Below are 24,057 nucleotides of genomic sequence, written 5' to 3'. Positions count from 1 at the left end.
GACCGCAACCCGGATAACAGGGCTCTGATGAAAATCCAGAAGAGGTCAACATCAGGATTTGGCGTCTTCTGGCCGTCTCTGCCGCTGCGTCTATGGAAAATCTACGGCAAGCAAAAAAGTTCCAGGCCTGGAACCGCACATTCATGGAAAGAGGATAACAATGTTGCTTTTGCTCATTTGCAACCGCCATTCTTTTGCGTGTGCTGGGCCAAACCTTCCCCGACTTTGTATGCAACCGCTGGGTCCTGCTGCTCTCTCTGTCAGGGGTGTACCTGCAATCTTGCAGGTCTAACGAATAGCTGCGGCCAACGAGGAGGACTTCATGCAGTTCAGATTATCATGAGGCACAATCTTCTTGGGCTCTGTGCAGAAGTCGGATTCTCTCAACAGCAGTAGCTCCACTAGCAAGCATTTCATCTCGGTAGTGGTCTAAGGTGCTGTGTCAGAAAAGTAATTGCTTGATGTTACCTCTGACAATAACAATGTCACTAAACCTTGGGTAGTATCCCCATTATCTTTATTGTTAGCCGCCTTGTGCTAGCAGTTTTTCACTATCTAGAATGCGAAGTAAACTGAAAGACATAAATTGTTGATGATGGGCAAAATCTAAGAAAAAGTGCGGTTTTCCTTCATGTCACTTTCTACTCTTATATTGGAAACATGGTAGATATGTTAAAGCAGTGGTTTTCAGAATGTGAACCTTTCCTAAGAGGACATAAAACTATTGGGACCTACCAAAGACGTATTCCCTCGTTTGCTGTTGCTGGCTCACTGTACAAAATAAAATAAAATGTATATTACATTTTAAAAAAAAAGAAAAAAGTTAGCTTTGAAAATTGTATTTGCTTCATCGACCTTATATTGTGTTTGACTTTGGAGGTTCCACTTTGAACGATAATCATAAAATGAGGGTAAAAGTTTATTCTTTATTTTCTTATGTGTTTGTATGCAACAATTGTCGCATAGGTTTAAGATCATCTAAGTGTCCAGGTTTAATACCGTTTTTTTGTCAGGCATTCCCAGGAGGAGGTATTCCCTTGATTTGTTCGCTTAAACCATCCATCCACCCATTTTCTACCGCTTGTCCCTTTCGGGGTCGCGGGGGGTGCTGGAGCCAGCTTTGATAAAACAAAGTGCTGATAATATATGAAGCGGTTTATTACTTTTACTTATCTGCAAATGGGCTTTGAAGATTTCAAAATATGGATATACACTTCCATCCATTTCATCTCAGCTGCATTCGCTTTATCGTCACAATTTAATGAAGTCTGTTACTCTACAGCTCAGAATATGTAATGGAGGACAGACCAGGAAAATGTCCATTCATATACCGGTACATCATAATTGAACACAATAAATAGAGATATGTCATGATTTTTTTTTTTTTAGACACATTTGTAGAATGTGCTAGCTGTTTTCTTAACAAACAATTGTTTCTGTGTTAGATTATCTTATGTGTGACGTTCGCTTTGGAGCAGCGACATGCACTGTTTTCTCAAATACATATTTTCCCCAATAGGATTTAATCTTTTCCTTTTGGAATTAGCGAGCATGACCAAAGTAATGTTCTCCATATTTATTTTTTTATTACTTTTATAACCAGTGTGTCTTTTACGCAGTGCAATTTCAGACTGATAGATAATGTTAAACAAATGTTCTAGTTAATCATTTTTAGACTCAATTTGTTTTTATGATAGCGAATTTCAGTAATCAATCTGTTGTTTTCTGCACTTCTGTGGAAAAGTTAAATGGAGTTATTTTTCCTGAAATTAACACAAAGACCAGTGTTAATGGTATTGAATAGGCCTGATGCGGCAACATATCCAACATAGGTCTGTTATTTTAATCCATATTTTGAATCTAAGGTCAGTTTTTGACATCCTTATTTATGCTGTTTTATGTTTGTTGAAAACCTTAGGGTCAGTTTATATAGTTATTTAGGGCAGTGGGGGCCAAAAGGGACAAGCGGTAGAAAATTGATGGATGGATGGGGTATTACCGTATTTTTCGGACTATAAGTCACAGTTTTTTTCATAGTTTGGCCGGGGGTGCGACTTATACTCAGGAGCGACTTATGTGGGAAATTATTAACACATTACCGTAAAATATCAAATAATATTATTTAGCTCATTCACGTAAGAGACTAGACGTATAAGATTTCATGGGATTTAGCGATTAGGAGTGACAGATTGTTTGGTAAACGTATAGCATGTTCTATATGTTATAGTTATTTGAATGACTCTTACCATAATATGTTACGTTAACATACCAGGCACGTTCTCAGTTGGTTATTTATGCGTCATATAACGTACACTTATTCAGCCTGTTGTTCACTATTCTTTATTTATTTTAAATTGCCTTTCAAATGTCTATTCTTGGTGTTGGGTTTTATCAAATACATTTCCCCAAAAAATGCGACTTATACTCCAGTGCGACTTATATGTTTCTTTCCTTCTTTATTATGCATTTTCGGCCGGTGTGACTTATACTCCGAAAAATACGCTACTTGTTCTTAGCAAGCGCATTTTATATTTTCTACCCTGTTAATACAACATTTCTATTAGCTACATACTATTTATTTGCTCTGTATTGTATTGGGAAATGAACTTTTACCCTAATAGTGTTTTAATGGTGTTTTTAATGGTGCAGGAAATCTGCGTCTTCTCTTTTGGTATGCAAATAAACTGAAATGCAAATATAAAAGGCAAATTGTTTGCTGTTTTAATACATAATAAACATACACATGTAAGAATCAAAACAATGGCAATGTTTAAGGACACTTTTTGTGTGGTATATGGAAAAGTAAATGTATTCAACTACTAGTATACTTACTGTATAATAAGTAGGTATGGGTATTGTTTTACATTTTAATCGATGCTAGTACCAAATGGATACTTTTGAAACAGTATTGGTGCTTAAATGTTGCCTTAAAAAGGAAAACATACCCTTTTTGGTAAGAAAACAAAGAAATATTTTCCACAGAACGATCATATATTTGTGGCGTATAGTTTGCGTAATTATATATGCTGCATGTAAAAATATTATACATACTGTATATTTAAAGACACCTCTGTGACAATTTTTTTTAATTTTTTTTTTTATCAGTTATTAGTATCACCATCTTTTTCATGTTACATTGTCAGTTTGCTCCATTTAAAAAGTGTTGCTGTTTATTTAATTTAAATATAACAAAGAACACACTTTGTACATTTATTGTTTATTTTATTTACATGTTATTCTCCCCTCCCTGAATGTTGGAGTATGAAATATAGCTAAACAATCTATAGAAACAACTTCCAACTTTAGGTTGTTTATTGATAACCTCCACAATGAAGTTACTGTAAAACTAATAAGCACACCCAGGAAAGTGCTTTAATATTAACGTGAAGTGGACACCCGACCTGCCAAACATCACCCAAATAGGCTTGATACACCATTAAAACTAGGGTTGACCATGTAAGTAGTACTCCCGCCACCCCGCAGGGAGCAACAGTGTGGCATGTGTAAAATGTAAAAGCAGTGGAGTGAGTAGAAGAAGACTACTAAAAATATGACTTTTAACAACCACTGGACAACAAAGTATGAATGTTCTACCCCAAGCAAGTGCTTAAGTCATTGTTTCCTGGTGGACATTTTAAGTTACGGACACATTGATCCAGACAAGCAGCAACAATGGTAGAAATATCAGTGTGTAAGCTTCATCATGAAACTTAGTCATACATTTATAAGTAGATACAATTTGTTCATAAATATATTTAGTTTGTTTTGTAATGAAACTTTGTGATGTCTTTTGTATTTGTGGTTGTGTTTTTTTTTGTCTGAGAGTAACTTTGGGGAGCAAAGCTCATTTAATACATGCAGTAAAAGGCGACAACGCTAATAGTAATAAGTAGAGATGTCCGATAATGGCTTCTTTGCCGATATCCGATATTCCGATATTGTCCAACTCTTAATTACCGATTCCGATATCAACCGATACCGATATATACAGTCGTGGAATTAACACATTATTATGCCTAATTTTGTTGTGATGCCCCACTGGATGCATTAAACAATGTAACAAGGTTTTCCAAAATAAATCATGTTATGGGAAAAAAATGCCAACATGGCACTGTCATATTTATTATTGAAGTCACAAAGTGCATTATTTTTTTAACATGCCTCAAAACAGCAGCTTGGAATTTGGGACATGCTCTCCCTGAGAAAGCATGAGGAGGTTGAGGTGGTCGGGGTTGGGGGGCGGGGGTTGAGGTGGAGGGGGTAGGAGGTAGCGGGGGGTGTATATTGTAGTGTCCCGGAAGAGTTAGTGCTGCAAGGGGTTCGGGTATTTGTTCTGTTGTGTTTAAGTTGTGTTACGGTGCGGATGTTCTCCCGAAATGTGTTTGTCATTATTGTTTGGTGTGGGTTCACAGTGTGGCGCATATTTGTAACAGTGTTAAAGTTGTTTATACGCCCACCCTCAGTGTGATCTGTATGGCTGTTGATCAAGTATGCCTTGCATTCACATGTGTGTGTGAAAAGCCGTAGGTATTATGTGACTGGGCCGGCACGCAAAGGCACTGCCTTTAAGGTTTATTAGCGCTCTGTACTTCTCCCTATGTCTGTGTACACAGCGGCGTTTTAAAAAGTCATACATTTTACTTTTTGAAACCGATACCGGTAATTATGAAACTGATACCGATAATTTCCGATATTACATTTTAAAGCAATAATCGGCCGATGTTATCGGACATCCCTAATAATAAGTCACATACAGTGTTTGGTGTGTGAATGCTGTGTAATTTCTATATGTGTAAACATTTGTAGTTTATTGTGTGAATATAATAACACCAGCACGGTGGCAGAGGGGTTAGTGCATCTGTCTCACAATACGAAGGTCCTGAGTAGTCTTGGGTTCAATCCCGGGCTCGGGATCTTTCTGTGTGGAGTTTGCATGTTCTCCCCGTGACTGCGTGGGTTCCCTCCGGGTACTCCGGCTTCCTCCCACCTCCAAAGACATGCACCTGGGGATAGGTTGATTGGCAACACTAAATTGGCCCTAGTGTGTGAATGTTGTCTGTCTATCTGTGTTGGCCCTGCGATGAGGTGGCGACTTGTCCAGGGTGTACCCCGCCTTCCGCCCGATTGTAGCTGAGATAGGCTCCAGCGCCCCCCGCGACCCCGAAGGGAATAAGCGGTAGAAAATGGATGGATGGATGGATAGTCCTATTATTAATGTAAGATACACAATGGCACATTATATATCATAGACAATGGACGTTATACTTTTATGTTTATTTTAAGTTTATATTTCCAGTCTTACAAACCTTAATGAAGGAAGAAGTGTAAAGAATTTAAAAAAAATATTTCAAAAAGAACATCAATCCTCAAACTAGAGCTACTTTTTCTTCATACTCTTAACTACCCTCACACGCTGGAAACGAGTAGCGAGGGCAGAATATTGAATTTATTGACAATACAGTGTGAAAGCCGATGTGTTTACTTTGCAATTAAATATACACAGTCTCAAAGGAATATATCCTTTCTGACGAAGCATCCACAATTCGATGCCCCTGAGCCTTTGGGCTCTTGAAACTGCGGACCTCTTCATTAACTAGTTGAATAGCACTGCTGACCAGCTACATAATTATGTTGGTTAAAGCTCAAATTCTAATTTTTTTAAACAAATAATCTCGTCAATGTTATGTGAAACATGATTGCCAGGGGAGGGCAGCACTTATATCACCTAGAACATGGGTGGGCACACATCCGTTGGTCCCTGTAATCCGGCCCGCCAAATATTGAAACAGAATTGAGCAAATATCTGTTTTGAGAATTGCCACACAAAAAATACTACGAGACTTCGACACATTGGCAAAAAACGGTGATCAACAACACTGCTGTCCCTAAAAGAGTGGTAACCCTTTAATACCATGTTTATGTTACTTTGAAGTTTTGATATGGTATTGTTGAAAAATAGATGTATTATGATTAAAATAGCACATGACTGCGTGGGTTCCCTCCGGGTACTCCGGCTTCCTCCCACCTCCAAAGACATGCACCTGGGGATAGGTTGATTGGCAACACTAAAAATTGGCCCTAGTGTGTGAATGTTGTCTGTCTATCTGTGTTGGCCCTGCGATGAGGTGGCGACTTGTCCAGGGTGTACCCCGCCTTCCGCCCGATTGTAGCTGAGATAGGCTCCAGCACCCCCCGCAACCCCAAAAGGGATAAGCGGTAGAAAATGGATGGATGGATGTTTGATAAGCCTACTCTGAGTTGCAACAGATATGATATGCTTTGAAATGCATCATGTGCTCGCCCGGCCCCATACTTGCCAACCTTGAGACCTCCGAATTCGGGAGATGTTGGGGGGGGCGGGGTTGAGGTGTGGTGAGGGGTAGCGGGTGGTGTATATATTTTGAAGTATTTCTTATATATATATATATATATATATATATATATACGTATATATATATATAAATATAAATATAAATAATCCATTCATGAATGAGTATATCCGTTCGGCCACCGTGTTCAACTGATCTACAAAATGTGCAGGCAGCATACCCCTTCCCCTTCGAGCTGTCCTGGATGAACTGAAATTATTTTTTCCAATCATTTTGGAACTTGCAAGCGTACTTCTTCTTCTTACTCGTCGTCGCCATGTCTCTTCTTCGTTCTTCTGCTTCGTCTCTGTTATGTTTTTGGACATTACTACTTGCTGTAGTTTTGAAGCAATGCATGATGGGAATCCGGATGTTGTGTGTCAGTGTATTAACGTGCCGGCTGGAATAAACACACGCTGAGAAATAGCTCTGTGCCTGCCTACTTTATGGGTTATAGATAAACCTATGGATAACGGAGACATATATAATAGTCTCCTTTTCAGGTGAGAGAGGATGCTAAAGGCAGTGCCTTTAAGGCACGCCCCCAATATTGTTGTCCAGGTGGAAATCGGGAGAAATTCGGGAGAATGGTTGCCCCGGGAGATTTTCGGGAGGGGCACTGAAATTCGGGAGTCTCCTAGTAAAATCGGGAGGGTTGGCAAGTATGCCCGGCCCGTCTGCCAAATTTCAAAAGCCAATGCGGCCCCCGAGTCAAAAAATTTGCCCACCCCTGACCGAGAAGTTCTTCCTGTAAAGGCTGATCGAAAACAAAAACAAAAAAAACATTTGAAGTAAAATGTTTTATTTGTATTAAGTTGCAACAAATCTGTGCGGTGTTGTTAAAAGTTAAGTTAAAGTACCAATGATTGTCACACACACACTAGGTGTGGTGAAATTTGCAGGTGTCTCTGCATTTTACCCATCACCCTTGATCACCCTCTGGGAGGTGAGGGTAGCAGCAGTGGCCGCGGCCGGGAACAATTTTTGGTGATTTAACACCCAATTCCAACCCTTGATGCTGAGTGTCAAGCCATTTTTATAGTCTTTGGTATGACTTGTTGCCATAAAAGTTTTTTAAAGAGCGTCAGACTCTGCGCCTACTTACAAGACGTAACTTTTACAATATCACCATCAAGAATTTGTTGCAGGTGGCTGAGTCTGCATTCGTTTAGCACCAAAATGAAGCATCAATAATTACTTATTTTTTCGATCTGGTTACTAATGTTACTACTGGGGATGGCGTGGCGCGGTTGGGAGAGTGGCCGTGCCAGCAACCTGAGGGTTCCTGGTTGGATCCCCACCTTCTACCAACCTAGTCACATCCATTGTGTCCTTGAGCAAGACACTTCACCCTTGCTCCTGATGGGTCGTGGCTCCAGCCATCAGTGTGTGAACGTATGTGTGAATGGGTGAATGTGGAAATAGTGTCAAAGCGCTTTGAGTACCTTGAAGGTGGAAAAGCGCTATATAAGTATAACCCAATTACCATTTACTGTTTGCGTCAGCACCGGTTCCATTATGGAACCCAGTTTCAGTACCCATACATCGTCATGAGAGCTATATTTATCCTTTTAGCTGGCTTCAACTCATAATGTGGACTATTAGCTGGCTATTTCTGTGTAAAAAAAAAAAAAAAAAATGTAACTAGCTTCACGGTGGCAGAGGGGTTAGTGCATCTGCCTCACAATACGAAGGTCCTGAGTAGTCTTGGGGTCAATCCCGGGCTCGGGATCTTTCTGTGTGGAGTTTGCATGTCCTCCCCGTGACTGCGTGGGTTCCCTCCGGGTACTCCGGCTTCCTCCCACCTCCAAAGACATGCACCTGGGGATAAGTTGATTGGCAACACTAAAATTGGCCCTAGTGTGTGGATGTGAGTGTGAATGTTGTCTGTCTATCTGTGTTGGCCCTGCGATGAGGTGGCGACTTGTCCAGGGTGTACCCCGCCTTCCGCCCGATTGTAGCTGAGATAGGCTCCAGCGCCCCCCGCGACCCCAAAGGGAATAAGCGGTAGAAAATGGATGGATGGATGGAATTGATCTAGACCAGGGGTCGGCAACCCAAAATGTTGAAAGAGCCATATTGGACCAAAAATACAAAAACAAATCTGTCTGGAGCCGCAAAAAAAATTAAAAGCCATATTACATACAGATAATATGTCATGAGATATACATTGAATTGAGATGACTTAAAGGAAACTAAATGACCTCAAATATAGCTACAAATTAGGCATAATGATGCAATATGTACATATAGCTAGCCTAAATAGCATGTTAGCATCGATTAGCTTGCAGTGACCAAATATGTCTGATTAGCACTCCACACAAGTCAATAACATCAACAAAACTCACCTTTGTGCATTCATGCACAACGTTAAAAGTTTGGTGGACAAAATGAGACAGAAAAAGAAGTGGCATAAAACACGTCCTCGAAAGTTATACATGTAAACAAACTACGGTGAGTTCAAGGACCGCCAAAATTAGAATAAAACGGCGCTCGCCAAATACTTGAGTCAGTGAAGCATGTTTAATATAAACAGTGTGCTTTATAACAATTAGGGAGGTTTGTGTCATGTTTGTCCTCCTACAGAAACCATATTAAAACAAAAAATATTTTTTTTTCCCCTCATCTTTTTCCATTTTTCATACATTTTTGAAAAAGCTCCAGAGAGCCACTAGGGCGGGGCTAAAGAGCCGCATGCGGCTCTAGAGCCGCGGGTTGCCGACCCCTGATCTAGACAATAGTTACCTAAATTGAATAAAATAGTGTTGGCGTTATGTAGTGAAAAAAATTGGCTCGTGCATTCTAATCTAAAAGCTCATTGCAAGCCTTATAAAACTCTTTTTTATCTATTTGAGGCCCCCTGAAAACATCTGTCGTAAAAATAAAAAATAAAAACTGCTGACGCATTGATGCTCGTGCATCCACGCTGTCTTGAGAGAATAGGGTTCGACTGTAATTGCATTTTTAAGTCTCTCACCCATTTCTTCCCTCGTTTATTTTTCCTTATTTCCTCTTTTCCATCTGGTCACTTTTCCCCTGGGCATCATTGGCAGCTCCATCACTCTGACACAGTGAAATTACACCGTTTGGACCTAAAAGTGGATGGGTGATGTGATGCTACTTTGCAAGGTAAAAGGTGGTCTACACCTTGATGTGTACGAAACCTTTACAATTCTGAGAGCTGGCCTCTGTTGGATGGCCGACTGCGAGTGTGCCATGAATGGATTTAGTGGGACACGCATGAAATGTGCAAATATGTATAACTTTGAATAAAGGTCCTTTTTAAGACTTTAGGATCATCACTGTTTCTTAAAGTGACACTATGACTAACTTTATCTTTTCTGACTTATAAATGTTACAATTTCGGGTACTCATATTAAACAATGCCAACGTGTTTTGGTGCGAGCTTAGTTTTAGATGCCTTCATTTGCGAGATTTTGCAGTCTGGCTGTGTGGAGTTGGAAGTATTTATTGGCAGATCCCGCCATCAGTGTGTGAATGGATATATGGAAATAGTTTCAAAGCACTTTGAATACTTTGAAGGTAGAAAAGCGCTATACAAGTAACACCCTTTTACCATTTAGACATTAAGTAAAGCGCTCACCCAGAGGAAACACAAACAAGTAGGATAAAGTATTGTTTTCATCTAATTTTGGCATTCGCATAACACCGACATGCAACATTCAGTAAAAGAAGCTTTGGATCAATTGCGAGTGTGCAGGTGTACCTAATGGTTTGACCGTGTGAATATAAAGTTAAAGTTAAAGTACCAATGATTGTCACACACACACTAGGTGTGGCGAAATTATTCTCTGCATTTGACCCATCACTCTTGATCACCCCCTGGGAGGTGAGGGGAGCAGTGGGCAGCTGCGGTGGCTGCGCCTGGGAATCATTTTGGTGATTTAATATATGATGTTTATGAAGTTTATTTTCGACAATGTCGGAAAAAAAATAGGGGTGACGACTTCAATATGTATATTCAAACGGGTGTACATTTTCAAAAGATAAATTATGATACTTTTAGAGAGGGTGGGGCGTGGTTTCATTTGTGACCTGGGAACACCTACTGAATTGAACTCCTTGCCGACAGGCTCAAAAGTGACTATGGAACAAAATTTACGCACAATTCACACCAAAGCCTACACAGTACATATTATCGAGACCACACAGAAGTGTTTTAAATGTATATTGGAACCATCAAAAGGTATTTTTTAACCACACAACGAATAGCTACATAAATAATTAAGATCATACTCTTGGCCATCAATTTGTGGAAATAGCTTATATTTTATTTTAGTTCCTTCTCATTCTTATTACAAAAAAGTAATGTATTTATTGCCAGTATAACATCTTTTCCAAAGCAATATTTTTTTAATATGGTTTCGCTCATGTCACTTTACCACAGCCTGCGGGTGCTGGCAGTCGTGATTTATGTTTTGATTTGACCTTCGGAAAGGTGCAAACAGTATGCCTGTCAACTGAGCCAATGGATTATCAGGAAATTTCCTGCCCTCTCCATTAATTTGAAACTGACTTGTCATCTAATTTCCACAACTTAACTCGTTATGAAAAGTCAAGCGTTGTTGGGGAGTATTTTACTTGTTCAAAGCCATTGTGAGTATGTTGGCATTTACTGCTCTCTTGGGCTCTGCTCAGTCGGATAGACATTGAAAATCTATTTATTTTGTTTTCTTTTTTCAAATGGGCTGGAAAAATCTCCTACGTTCATACCATTTTTTTTTTTATGGCATAATGCTGCCCGAAGCTGCGTGAAAGTAGCTTAACTTCCCATAGCTGATGTTGGGTTCTTTTTAGATGGCAAACTCATTTAGTTTTTGTTTGCTGCCAACAGTGCCGGCCCAAGCCTCCATGGGGCCCTAAGCAAAATTAGATTTTGGGGCCCTCTATTTCTGCCAATAATATTGATTGATCATTCACACACCTACTATAAACTCATTGCGGCTCTGGCAGTGTTGTTTACATTATCCTATTGTCAGCCTGGCATGTCTTTACAAATGACATGTCATTTATAAAGATATGGGGGTGGCCCAGTTTATAACATAAATAATACCAATGAATGAACGAATGATGTCCAGAGTGCCACATATGGTTCCTAATCTTAAAATGTAGAAAACATTCAGCTACAAGAGTGGCCTGGGGTTGAACAGTCCAAGTGATAAAGCTTTGCATTTACGATAAAAGTGTCATCTTGTCTCATCAGTCTTGTACATATTAGTCTTTAATTACTAGTTTATATTTTTAGTTAATTGTTCATATTTAATGTTTACTTTGTACAAAGAGAGCGCAGTCTACTGAAGTTAAATTCTCAATAGTTTTCCCCTTTGAAAGACGCAAGGGAAATTCCTTCCATTTCACCATGTTGCTACAATGATCTTCACTGTTTTCATGCTGTTTCAGCAGTGCACCTATGTTGACCCAATCCAGCTGTCCCTCGGCTGCCAGTTTTTAGGACTTTTTGGAAAATAATTTGCAGCAAAAGCAATAGACTGCATCTTTACTTCTTGAATAAGTCAGCCAGCTACGCTTGACTTTTTCTCCATTGACTAGCTGTCTGTAGGTATAATGATAATGAAAACTTCGGCCATCATGCCGTTTGGGGAATGAAAAGTTCACCTTAATAGACAGTGGTCCTCTGATCACCTGCTCAGTCCTGTCTGAATCTGAGAGGAAAGAAGGCCACTCAGCTGGGTCAACTGGCGGAGCTGATGATGGTCCATGGTGTGAAGGGGACGTTGTGGTGGAAGTTGCTGAGGAAGTGACCAAAGAAAGACAATGACTAAAAAAGAAGGACCTATAAGGTCATTAAATTGCACTGTTGGACATAATTATTAATCTCAGAATGTTCTGCAGTACAATGAGCAATTACAAAGGGTGTTTTGCAGTTAACTTACTAGATAAATCAGCTGTGGTTTCAGACATGGAGGGGACAGTGGGCACAGAGGGTGGAGGTGTGTGAGAGAGCACTGTAGAGGATGGAGATGGACCTAAGATGAAATACATACATACATACATATAGGCACACATATTAATGAGATACTTTGACTATATTAATTTCCCTTCAAGTGTAATGTTTATACTAAGAAATTAAATGTATACCGTGACAGTCTTTTCCTCACCTGATTCATCACTCACAGTTGAGCCTGAGGATGTGGACTGGCTCTGGGCTGATTCTGTGCCTCCAAAGTATTTTAACAATGCTCCTGGGGAAGTTTCACATAACTTATGAGTTGATGTAAAAAAAAATGTTTATTTTACTCAAATAAATTACCGTGCTCTGCTGCAAACAATTTGTGCAAACAACATATCTCACTAGTAACCTGATGCTAAAAACATATTGCTAGCACCTGATGCTAAAAACATATTGCTAGCTAGCTAACGTCACCTAGCTAAAGCTAATTACAGCTACAAATCTCTTTGATAAACTTTTTATTACCAAGTCATGCAAACATACCTTTTATCATGGCATTTTTTCTCCTCTTCCACTTTCTTCTTCTTCCTTTTTTCTGCACCTGAAGGATATGTCCTTTTTTGTGACATTGTTTTGCCTCTATCTGCGCTTTTGATGCCCAGTGCGCACTGGCATTGCACGGCGGGCGGCAAACGTCACAGGTGCAGCAGAGGCAGTTTTACATTTAAAGAGAGGCAGGAAGAATCACTAGGCCTAGATCAGCAGCAGCACTCTGTTGACCTAAAATTGTGGTTTTGTACAATAATATATCTTTGATCATTTAGAAATCATCAGTCAGACTCGTACATGCAAAAAATAAGAAATTTTTGTTAATTGCTTTTGGGGGCCCCCTGGTGGCCGCGGGGCCCTAAGCAAGCGCTTAGTACGCTTATGCCTTGGGCTGGCTCTGGCTGCCAAGTAGCGCACTCTATTTTGCTTCAGCTGTTTTAACAATCCAGTACAGAACATCCACTGAATTAATGCTGAATTGATTATTACTGTATATCTCTCCCTAAACCAAACTGATCTGGTAAAAGTGAAAGTGGGATATTTCTCCTGGTTTTCATAATGCCTTATCTATGGATTTGTTATGTGCTTGTTGTTCCCCACAGGTGCGGATTGAGACTGCAACAACCCTGAAACTCAATATCCTTACCATGCTAAGATTATTGCTCATAAAACAAATGTAACAGATGACATAATACATTATATTATAGATCCCACCAAGCTAAATGGGCTTTATAGTCAGACATTTATTGTGAGAATATGTTCCCTTTTAGATAGGAACAACTGTACACAATGATTTTGCTTTTAAAAGGAAGATGTCTTTCAGTGGTGTACATTATGGTGGTCTACACTAGGGATGTCCCGATCCAGGTTTTTGCACTTCCGATCCGATACCGATACTGACCGATACCGATACTGACCGATACTGGCCTATCCGAGCATGTATTAAAGTTTAAAGTTATTTAGCCTACCGGTACTTAGTTGTCAGAATCATGTTGAAAAGGGTTTTAGTACTCTTGATAACAACTAGCCAGCTGAATTAGGGGGGTTTGAATAATACACAATGGTTGGTAACAAGAAACTGACCTGTTAATTCAAGGATAAACACAAAATAGACAAAATTATACATGACAAACAGAAATGGCATCATTGAAACTAGGGCTGGGCGATATGGCCTTTTTTAAATATTGCGATATTTTAAGGCCATATTGCCATACACAATATATATCTGGATATTTTGCCTTAGCCTTGAATGAACACTTGATGCATATAATCACAGCAGTATGATGATTCTGTGTTTTGATTGATTGATTGAGACTTTTATTAGTAGGTTGCACAGTGAAGTACATATTCCGTACAATTGACCACTAAATGGTAACACCCAAATAAGTTTTTCAACTTGTTTAAGTCGGGGTCCACTTAAATTGATTCATGATACAGATATATACTATCAGATATATACTATCATCATAATACAGTCATCACACAAGATAATCACATTGAATTATTTACATTATTTATAATCCAGGGTGTGGAGGGGGGCGCCGGATGTAAGTGTCAAAAAGACAGCCAAAAGAGTTGGATATGAGAATAAATCTTAAGTTAAAATATAGGGTAGAAATGCACTCATTTGCAGGAAATGTAGTCTTGATTTTCAAAATTTTCTTTCAAGGCTTGCATGTCTACATTAAAACATTCTTCTTCATACTGCATTAATATATGCTACTTTTAGACTTTCATGCAGAGAAGGAAATCACAACTAAAAACATCACTAATTTTTTCATACGGTGTTGATCTGGAAATTTTTGCCTCGGCATTTTGATGGTGTGGGCGTGTGGCACCAAATGGAGATACGCGTCTCAACAGACGTCACAATATTTGAATAATGATGACGAAAACTGTTTTCTCTGTCGTGTCCGTGTGTCGAAAATTGTTATGCGCTTATTTTTTTATTTGATTTTGTGCGTGGCATAGATTTGCTATGCGCAGAGGACGCTTAAACAGTGCGCAATTGCACAGGCGAGCACCTTAGAGAGAGCGTTGCTCGCACGGCTGCGCTAGCATCACAGCTAACGTTAGCCATGCTGCTACCTCTCTGCTCGGGGAGGACGTATACGTATGTGACGTATGACGTGACAGTAGGTGACGTATGTCGTGACAGTATGTGACGTGTGTAAGAAGGTGCACTTGCTGTCTGTGAGAGGGAGACACAGGAAAGAGTGAGAAGAGGCTGTCGTGCCAGCAGCTAAAAGCAACTGCGTGAGAATTCACAGACCTGTGGATGTGTTGAAGGTGTGCTGGAAAATGCGGAACGGAAATTACGGAGCAGCAGAAAAGTGGAATGTATTATTTAAATCGGTGCGTTGGAAAACACGAACCGGAGTTTTTTTTAAAACTGGATCTGGATCAGCATTTTCCCATGCCTTGCCGATACGCAATTTTTGGCAAATATCGGCAGCCGATCCGATCCAAATATCGGATCGGGACATCCCTAGTCTACACCCATGCATTACTAGCTGCTGCTGTTGTCTCGTCATATTTATTTAGTTTAATTTCTTTAATTTACCGCCACCCGTCGATGACTTTGAGTTCCGGACTGAGCAGTTCCTCCCGGTGAGTACACACATGTTTATGTGCCGTCTTTTGAATAGAAGTGAAGGTAAGATATGTTCAATAACTCTCTTTATCCCTACACAGTACCTGGAGTCTATCTTTGGACTGCTCTTCCAGTTGTTGCAGCAGGTGACCGAGTGTGACACCAAAATGCAGGTGCTCCATGTCATCTCCTGCGTTATTGAAAGAGTAAACACACAGGTGAGATTTACAAGTCTATTTGGCTTAAACGTGAATGTTTTTTTTCATTTCGAAGCTAGGATAAATGTTTTTCGAGGGGGATCGAGCATGTTTGGGAAGGAGAGGTGCAGTCTGTTGCTGCTTGTCGAAAAACATTACTTGCCAAGGTTGAGTACTTGCTGTCACTCAGGACATAAGTTCAGTCTTTTACTTTACCGGTAATGGTTTTAACCACAAATCACAAGGCCTGTTGCGTCCATGTCATTCCTCATTGACCTCCATTGCACATATTCCCCCCTTCCACCATATTGCCACATTCTTTTTTCTTTTTTTTTTTTAACATTACACAAGTAGCCCTAATCCACATGTCTGCCAACTGTGGGGGTGGGAAAGATGACCCTTTTAATGACCTCCCCAGGCTCTTTCCAGATCCACTTTAAGCACCTTCCATTAAACGATGCCTCGACTTCAATCTGTCACAGAAATGGCTTTCATACTTGTGAACTGTCAGTCTGGTTAAGTCTTTCCCCGAGTCCCCCGACCCCAGACTAAACCTCCAGAGTCAGCACAATTGCTATTAACATTCTCACCCTGCTGCGAAAGGATTTTTGGCACACAAAGACTGCAGGGACATTGAGAAAAATACACAATGATATAATACGAGTGGAATGGGGTGAATTGAAAATGAACAGTTTTTGTTTTTCAAATTTGTCATCTGAATGTTTGTTTTTTCTCGCTGGGCCAATGTCTTTTCCCCCGCTCCGCATTCCAGCTTTCACTTAAAATGTATTCAAGCAAAAGATTACTGTGTTCCACAGCCTGGTCACATGGCTGTCACAGACAATTTGTAACTTAATATTCTGCCCCCAGAAAAATGTTGTGAACTATATGCTAAATGGCTGACCAGATTTCCAGGCGTTTTTGTTTTAAATGACTCCAATTAGCCTCTGGTTTTTAATATTATATTTACATTACCAGATGTGCGTAGCATTGTGTGGAAAGCTGGTGTGCATCGTTATAATGAGACCACTTTACACTTGAGTTCACTTTGTTAGTTGAAGCAGATTTAACCACTATTAAAAGTTTAACCAGTACACAATTATTCTGCATGCTGCATACATATTGAAGGACATAATCTACATGATTAGGTGCTTTTTTGATTAGATCAGTAAAAGCGCATCTATCATATTTTTAGTTTTGTACTTCAGAAAAGAAAACTGGTAAATGAAAAATTTTGTTTTTTATGTTGAATGTTAACAAATAACACAGCATATTTAAAATGAAAGAATGTACACATTTTTTTCAGTATAATAATTTCAGGAAATTTTTCTTTTTTTAGTTCCAGAACTCAAATCCTGATAGACTGCTTAACAAAAAAGGATGGGGAGTATCCACGAACACGTTGCCCTCAGAGAACATAGGAACTAAAACAATTCAACTCAACTACACCAGAGGTCCGCAAACACATGTCCGCAATTCATTAATTAGAAAAATGATATGCCAGGGGTGGGCAATTAATTTTTACCGGGAACCGCATGAGCAACCTGAGCACTGCTGGAGGGCCACACAAATTATTTTTGATATACCGTAAGATAAATAATAATAATAATAATAATAATAATTTCATTTAACCTAACTTAACTTTATACAAAAGCAGATTGCTTTTGATGGTTTTATTTTTAACACTTTCTTACACAACACTTCCTGATGTATAATACAATGCAAAAATGTCTATTTCTGTCACTTTATCCTGCATCCTCTTTGTTGTGAACGTAGCACGCCTGTAAGGTGATTGGCGAAGAAGGAGTTTAAAAAGAACGTCAGACTTGGTGTGCACTTTTTCTGGACGCTACAATTGGTGGCAGAAGTTCGCTGAAATGCCTCCCAGTTCGCCTTGCCATCAAACCTGGGAGTCTTCATTGAGGGCGGAATTCCCCCATGCCAAGCAGCGTTCGCTGCACCTGTAGACGCTGCCTCTCTCTCTCTCTCTCTCTCTCTCTCTTTCTCTTTCTCTTTCTCTTTCTCTTTCTCTTTCTCTTTCTCTCTCTCTCTCTCTCTTTCTCTCTCTCTCTCTCTCTTTCTTTGCGGCGAGCTCCTCACGTCCGGGATTCACACAGGCATCTGCAGTCGCTGCCGGCACCTTAAGTCCCCACTCAATGTCCTTCCCCTCCCGTTCAATCTTGACAAAGTCGCAGGAAACATCGTGGCACGTACCTCCCAATGACGTAGCAGGCTGAGCGCACAAGCAGCGCAGTATGCGCAAAATTTTACTTCTGCCACCAATTGTAGCATTCAGAAGAAGTGCACACCAAGTCTGACGCTCTTTTTAAACTTTTATTGAGCAACCTATACTAACACAGCTCAACTTATCTCGTTCCTTCCACACGCACGTCTATCCTCACTCCTCATTTCCGCAACAACAACGCTTCCTCCTTCTTCGCCAATCACCTTACAGGCGTGCTACGTTCACAACAATGGGAATTCTCAATATCACTCACTCAAGAACACATCAACTTCAGCAGGTCGTTACACTATATTCTTTAAACACAGCAACCTGTGTACCACAAATTAAACACACGGCTTTACCTTTAATTTCTGTAAAGAAATACTTGGCAGTCCATGTCTTGTTGAAAACACGGCATTCGTCATCAACTTTTCTCTTTTTAGCGTCTCGGAGATAACCGGGCATCACTTGTTATGAGGGGCCGTTAGGGACATTATTCAGAATTACCTCTTACATACACTACTGAAATGCTCTCACACAAACAACTGAAATCTTTTTATTTTATACACACTACTGAAACACTCTTATAAACACTACTGAAATGCTCTTACATACACTACTGAAATGCTCTCACATAAACAACTGAAATGTTTTTCTTTTATACACACTACTGAAACACTCTTATAAACACTACTGAAATGCTCTTACATACACTACTGAAATGCTCTTATAAATACTACTGAAACACTCTTATAAACACTACTGAAACACTCTTACATACACTACTGAAACACTCTTATAAACACTACTGAAATGCTCTTACATACACTACTGAAACACTCTTATAAACACTACTGAAATGCTCTTACATACACTACTGAAACACTCTTATAAACACTACTGAAATGCTCTTACATATACTACTGAAACACTCTTATAAACACTACTGAAACACTCTTATAAACACTACTGAAACATTCTTACATACACTACTGAAACACTCTTATAAACACTACTGAAACATTCTTACATACACTACTGAAACACTCTTATAAACACTACTGAAACATTCTTACATACACTACTGAAACACTCTTATAAACACTACTGAAACATTCTTACATACACTACTGAAACACTCTTATAAACACTACTGAAATGTTTTTGTCTCACGCACACGCACACACACCTGGAATTATTTTTCACTAGTATGTATAAACGGATTTCACCTGTGTGTGTGTGTGCTTTTTACACGTCCGTGTGAGAGACAACAATTTCAGTAGTATGTGTGCAAAGATTTCAGTTATGTGTATGAGCGCATCTTACCAGTGTGTATGCAAGCATTTTACCAGTGTGTGTAAGAGCATTTTACCAGTGTGTGTAAGAGCATCTTACTAGTGTGTGTGAGCGATGTTGCATTCCGGTTCCGGTCACCAATAATCCCCGCCCCTTTTCAGACAAGTTTTTATTTTTTATTTATTTATTTTTTTTAAAGCCAAGTTGTTGACAAAATGTCTGCCGACAAGTAGCTTAACCGAGGCGGGAGCTCCACTTCATAATTTGAGGGCTTCAGCGGAGAATATAAGAACACTTTCAATGCAACAAGGGTCGGACTGCCGCCGTGGGTCGCCCCTGCAGGACGCGGCACCTGAGCGGCCACACAGGTGCCTTTCTTCTCCCGACAGCCAAGCAGCCTGGAGCAAATGTTACCTTGCGAGTTTACACTGCAGCATCATCAAGTGCAACGTTTCAGTTCATGGACATCGAAGCAAGAGGAGGAAAAGGTAATTAGACATTATTTATTTCTAAATGATTGTTGAATCCCTCGAAATGTAAGGCGACATGGCATTGTAGTGCGCTACAATGGTAACATGTCGAAATGTGATTCACGTCGTGGTACGTCAGTAGCTAATCAAATACTAATGATAATGGATTGCAACTATTTAGCGTTTTTCTATCGACTTGATAAGGGGTCCCCAAACTACGGCCCGCGGGCCGGTTACGGTCCACCAAAGTCCAACATCTGGTCCGCTGGAAAAAAAAAAAGTTGTATTATTACTTTCAATCTGTCTTTTCTAATCCATTTTTTGGTGTCCCCTAGCCGCTCAGGCAAATCATATTGTCTAAAAATGCATTTCCCTGTATGACTTATATTGTCTTGGCTGTTTTTATGTGATCTGATTGTTACATTCTTATTCCAGAGTCACCACACAGCTGCGTGACCATTTCAACAAGGACAGAATAAACAACCTCTGGATTCATGGAACTTCTCTGCACACAAATATATTAATTGGAATATTCAATCAATTTCACATAAACATATTAAATATCCTTTTTTTTGGCTCAAAAAAGGTTCCTTATGCCTCATTGACATTGTTAGGCCTGTTTTAGGGGGGCTCAAGCCCCCCTAAAATATTCTTAAGCCCCCCTAAATAATTTGGGGACAATTTTTTTTTTTTTTTTACAAATACATGCCGACATATTCATTATAAAGTGGCCCGAATATGAGTTTAAATAAATAATTATATAACCTGTCATTATTCACTCAGTTTCCCCTCACTTCATAGCGCAAGGTAGAGAGCCCCTTTAATGCGTCGGTATCCAATCCATTCCACTTGTTCATATAGAAAATGCCCACATCACTCAAAATCCAGTCCGCATTTTCTTTGCGACCTTGCGCATATATATATATATATATATATATATATATATATATATATATATATATATATATATATATATATATATATATAAGAAAAACCCAGACACCATCTTTGTAGTCATTTTTCTCCTGCGTGGACTTCCGTCTTCCTTTACAATGAGTGAAGCTGCACGAAACCTTGTGTCTGCAATTGTAAATAATTTAGTTTTTAAGTTTTGTGTTTCTGGTAGAGTCTATATAAAGTAATATACATTATCCTATTGTTAAAATAATGAAAAAAACATCATTAAATATATTTGTTTTATTGTATTGTATTTTCAGAGGGAGGAAAAACCAAGACATTTAATATCAAATGTAAAATTGATAAATACATAAAAAGAAAAAGAAAAACAATGGTTAAAAGCCATTGTCCTGGGGAGCATTTTTTTTACCGTTCCCGGGACTACGTTAATCTCAAGCCCTGGAAGTTACATTTTATTGTTTGCATTATTTGTTTCAGCATTGCACTTTGAAGATGATCCCTCAACTCTTTGACAGCTTTGGCTCTTTTTCAGATCAGCAGACGGACTCTAAGTCTTTCTTATTTACAGTATATATAAACCTTTCTCATTTCTATTCAGACTTCCATATATATTTAATTTCCTTAACGGCTTGCCATAATATATATATATATATATATATATATATATATATATATATATATATATATATATATATATTATATTTAAGCCAAATTATCCCGATCCAGATATTATTTTAATTCAAGTAACTAAGTAATATTTCCAGGGCTTTAATTTACAACCATTTTAGTCACATATGTGCCCAAAATGTAATCTGTGCAACTTCAAAATATTTGGGAACAAACAATTATTGTATTGTGAGCTAAAGTGGTGGCATTTGCCTCTATGTTGTGAATTAATAACATAAAGGCTAATGCCACCACTTTCATTGTGTTTCAGTGTATCTTGAAGGATCATGCAAGTAATTGTTTCTTGTTGATGCTGTAAACAAAATATCACTGTGCAAAGCCATGTTTGTTGTTGTACTGAACACAGATTGAAAATAAACCGACTGAAATAATAATAATAACAATGAATTATTTATAAGTCTTTGTTAGCCGTTTGTGAAGTGTTTTGCTCGTGCGCTACGTTCGCTCGCATCCTGTGCATCTCCTGGGGGCTAAGCCCCCCCCCTGTTCTTAAAAGCTAGTGTCGCCCCTGTTATGCCTTATTATTTATATACTTTTCAATGCTTCTTGTAGTCAGACAATATATATTGTTTGTCTAAAATTATAGTTTAAGTTAATGTGTTAATATTTACACCTAGCCTAAATACAATAATCATAAGACAAAAAAATTGTGTAGCACAAACATTTGGGACAAGTTTGGGGAGATTTTGACCAAGTGTGTGTGATGGTGGGGGCTGGACGACATTACTCGTCAGAACATAAAATAACTTAAAAACCTCAACGGTAGAAACAAATGTTTACAGCACAAACATATTGCAGTGTTATTTTGATATTTGCAATAATAAAGTGGGCAACTTCATATATGTCTGTATAACAGGTTCCTTTATTTATTTTTTTACAAAATGTTAATTTGCAGAATACACTGCACAAGAGAAGAAAACATTTTAACAAACCTTATATATCACATATTGTTCACTGACTAAAGTGCAGAATTGAAGTGAAAATGTCTATTCCATAGTTGCCATCATTTTCAAGTGGGTTCACTTGTTGAAAAATGTTCATTGTTGTCTCATTAATGTTTACATCTATGTCTGGAATTACACACCGACAAGTATTGAAAGCATATGAATAATAAGACATAAGGAACCTTTCTGAGCCAAAAAAGGTTGTTTTCAACACACTGTTGAAAATAATAATCACAATGTTTCTATGTGAAATTGATTGAATATTCCAATTAATATATTTGTGTGCAGAGAAGTTCCATGAATCCAGAGGTTGTTTATTCTGTCCTTGTTGAAATGGTCACGCAGCTGTGTGGTGACTCTGGAATAAGAATGTAACAATCAGATCACATGAAAACAGCCAAGACAATATAAGTCATACAGGGAAATGCATTTTTAGACAATATGATTTGCCTGAGCGGCTAGGGGACACCAAAAAATGGATTAGAAAAGACAGATTGAAAATAATAATACAACTTTTTTTTTCCCCAGCGGACCAGATGTTGGACTTTGGTGGACCGTAACCGGCCCGCGGGCCGTAGTTTGGGGACCCCTTATCAAGTCGATAGAAAAACGCTAAATAGTTGTAATCCATTATCATTAGTATTTGATTAGCTACTGACGTACCACGACGTGACTCACATTTCGACATGTTACCATTGTAGCTCACTACAATGCCATGTCTCCTTACATTTCGAGGGATTCAACAATCATTTAGAAATAAATAATGTCTAATTACCTTTTCCTCCTCTTGCTTCGATGTCCATGAACTGAAACGTTGCACTTGATGATGCTGCAGTGTAAACTCGCAAGGTAACATTTGCTCCAGGCTGCTTGGCTGTCGGGAGAAGAAAGGCACCTGTGTGGCCGCTCAGGTGCCGCGTCCTGCAGGGGCGACCCACGGCGGCAGTCCGACCCTTGTTGCATTGAAAGTGTTCTTATATTCTCCGCTGAAGCCCTCAAATTATGAAGTGGAGCTCCCGCCTCGGTTAAGCTACTTGTCGGCAGACATTTTGTCAACAACTTGGCTTTAAAAAAAAAAAAAAAACTTCTCTGAAAAGGGGCGGGGATTATTGGTGACCGGAACCGGAATGCAACATCGCTCACACACACTAGTAAGATGCTCTTACACACACTGGTAAGATGCTCTTACACACACTGGTAAGATGCTCTTACACACACTGGTAAAATGCTCTTACACACACTGGTAAAATGCTTGCATACACACTGGTAAGATGCGCTCATACACATAACTGAAATCTTTGCACACATACTACTGAAATTGTTGTCTCTCACACGGACGTGTAAAAAGCACACACACACACACACACACACACAGGTGAAATCCGTTTATACATACTAGTGAAAAATAATTCCAGGTGTGTGTGTGTGCGTGAGACAAACATTTCAGTAGTGTTTATAAGAGTGTTTCAGTAGTGTATGTAAGAATGTTTCAGTAGTGTTTATAAGAGTGTTTCAGTAGTGTATGTAAGAATGTTTCAGTAGTGTTTATAAGAGTGTTTCAGTAGTGTATGTAAGAATGTTTCAGTAGTGTTTATAAGAGTGTTTCAGTAGTGTATGTAAGAATGTTTCAGTAGTGTTTATAAGAGTGTTTCAGTAGTGTATGTAAGAATGTTTCAGTAGTGTTTATAAGAGTGTTTCAGTAGTGTATGTAAGAATGTTTCAGTAGTGTTTATAAGAGTGTTTCAGTAGTATATGTAAGAGCATTTCAGTAGTGTTTATAAGAGTGTTTCAGTAGTGTATGTAAGAGCATTTCAGTAGTGTTTATAAGAGTGTTTCAGTAGTGTATGTAAGAGCATTTCAGTAGTGTTTATAAGAGTGT

The 24,057-nt window shown here is 39.0% G+C and overlaps 1 protein-coding gene across 2 annotated transcripts in view; it reads left to right on the top strand.

The window, feature by feature from the left end:
- The window catches only part of ipo11 (importin 11), a 245,195-nt gene that overhangs the window by 102,616 nt on the left and 118,522 nt on the right, over nucleotides 1-24,057 (top strand). For both annotated transcript variants that reach the window (XM_061928189.1, XM_061928188.1), the window contains 3 exons: nucleotides 13,452-13,485; nucleotides 15,419-15,459; nucleotides 15,544-15,660. In XM_061928189.1, coding sequence (XP_061784173.1) covers nucleotides 13,452-13,485; nucleotides 15,419-15,459; nucleotides 15,544-15,660 — 192 coding nt within the window. The remainder of the gene's footprint in view (nucleotides 1-13,451; nucleotides 13,486-15,418; nucleotides 15,460-15,543; nucleotides 15,661-24,057) is intronic.

Source organism: Nerophis lumbriciformis, linkage group LG33, assembly GCF_033978685.3.
Source record: "Nerophis lumbriciformis linkage group LG33, RoL_Nlum_v2.1, whole genome shotgun sequence".
NCBI classification, from domain to species: Eukaryota; Metazoa; Chordata; class Actinopteri; order Syngnathiformes; family Syngnathidae; genus Nerophis; species Nerophis lumbriciformis.
Note: the sequence above shows the minus strand (reverse complement) of the source record. Positions and strands in the feature narration are given on the sequence as shown.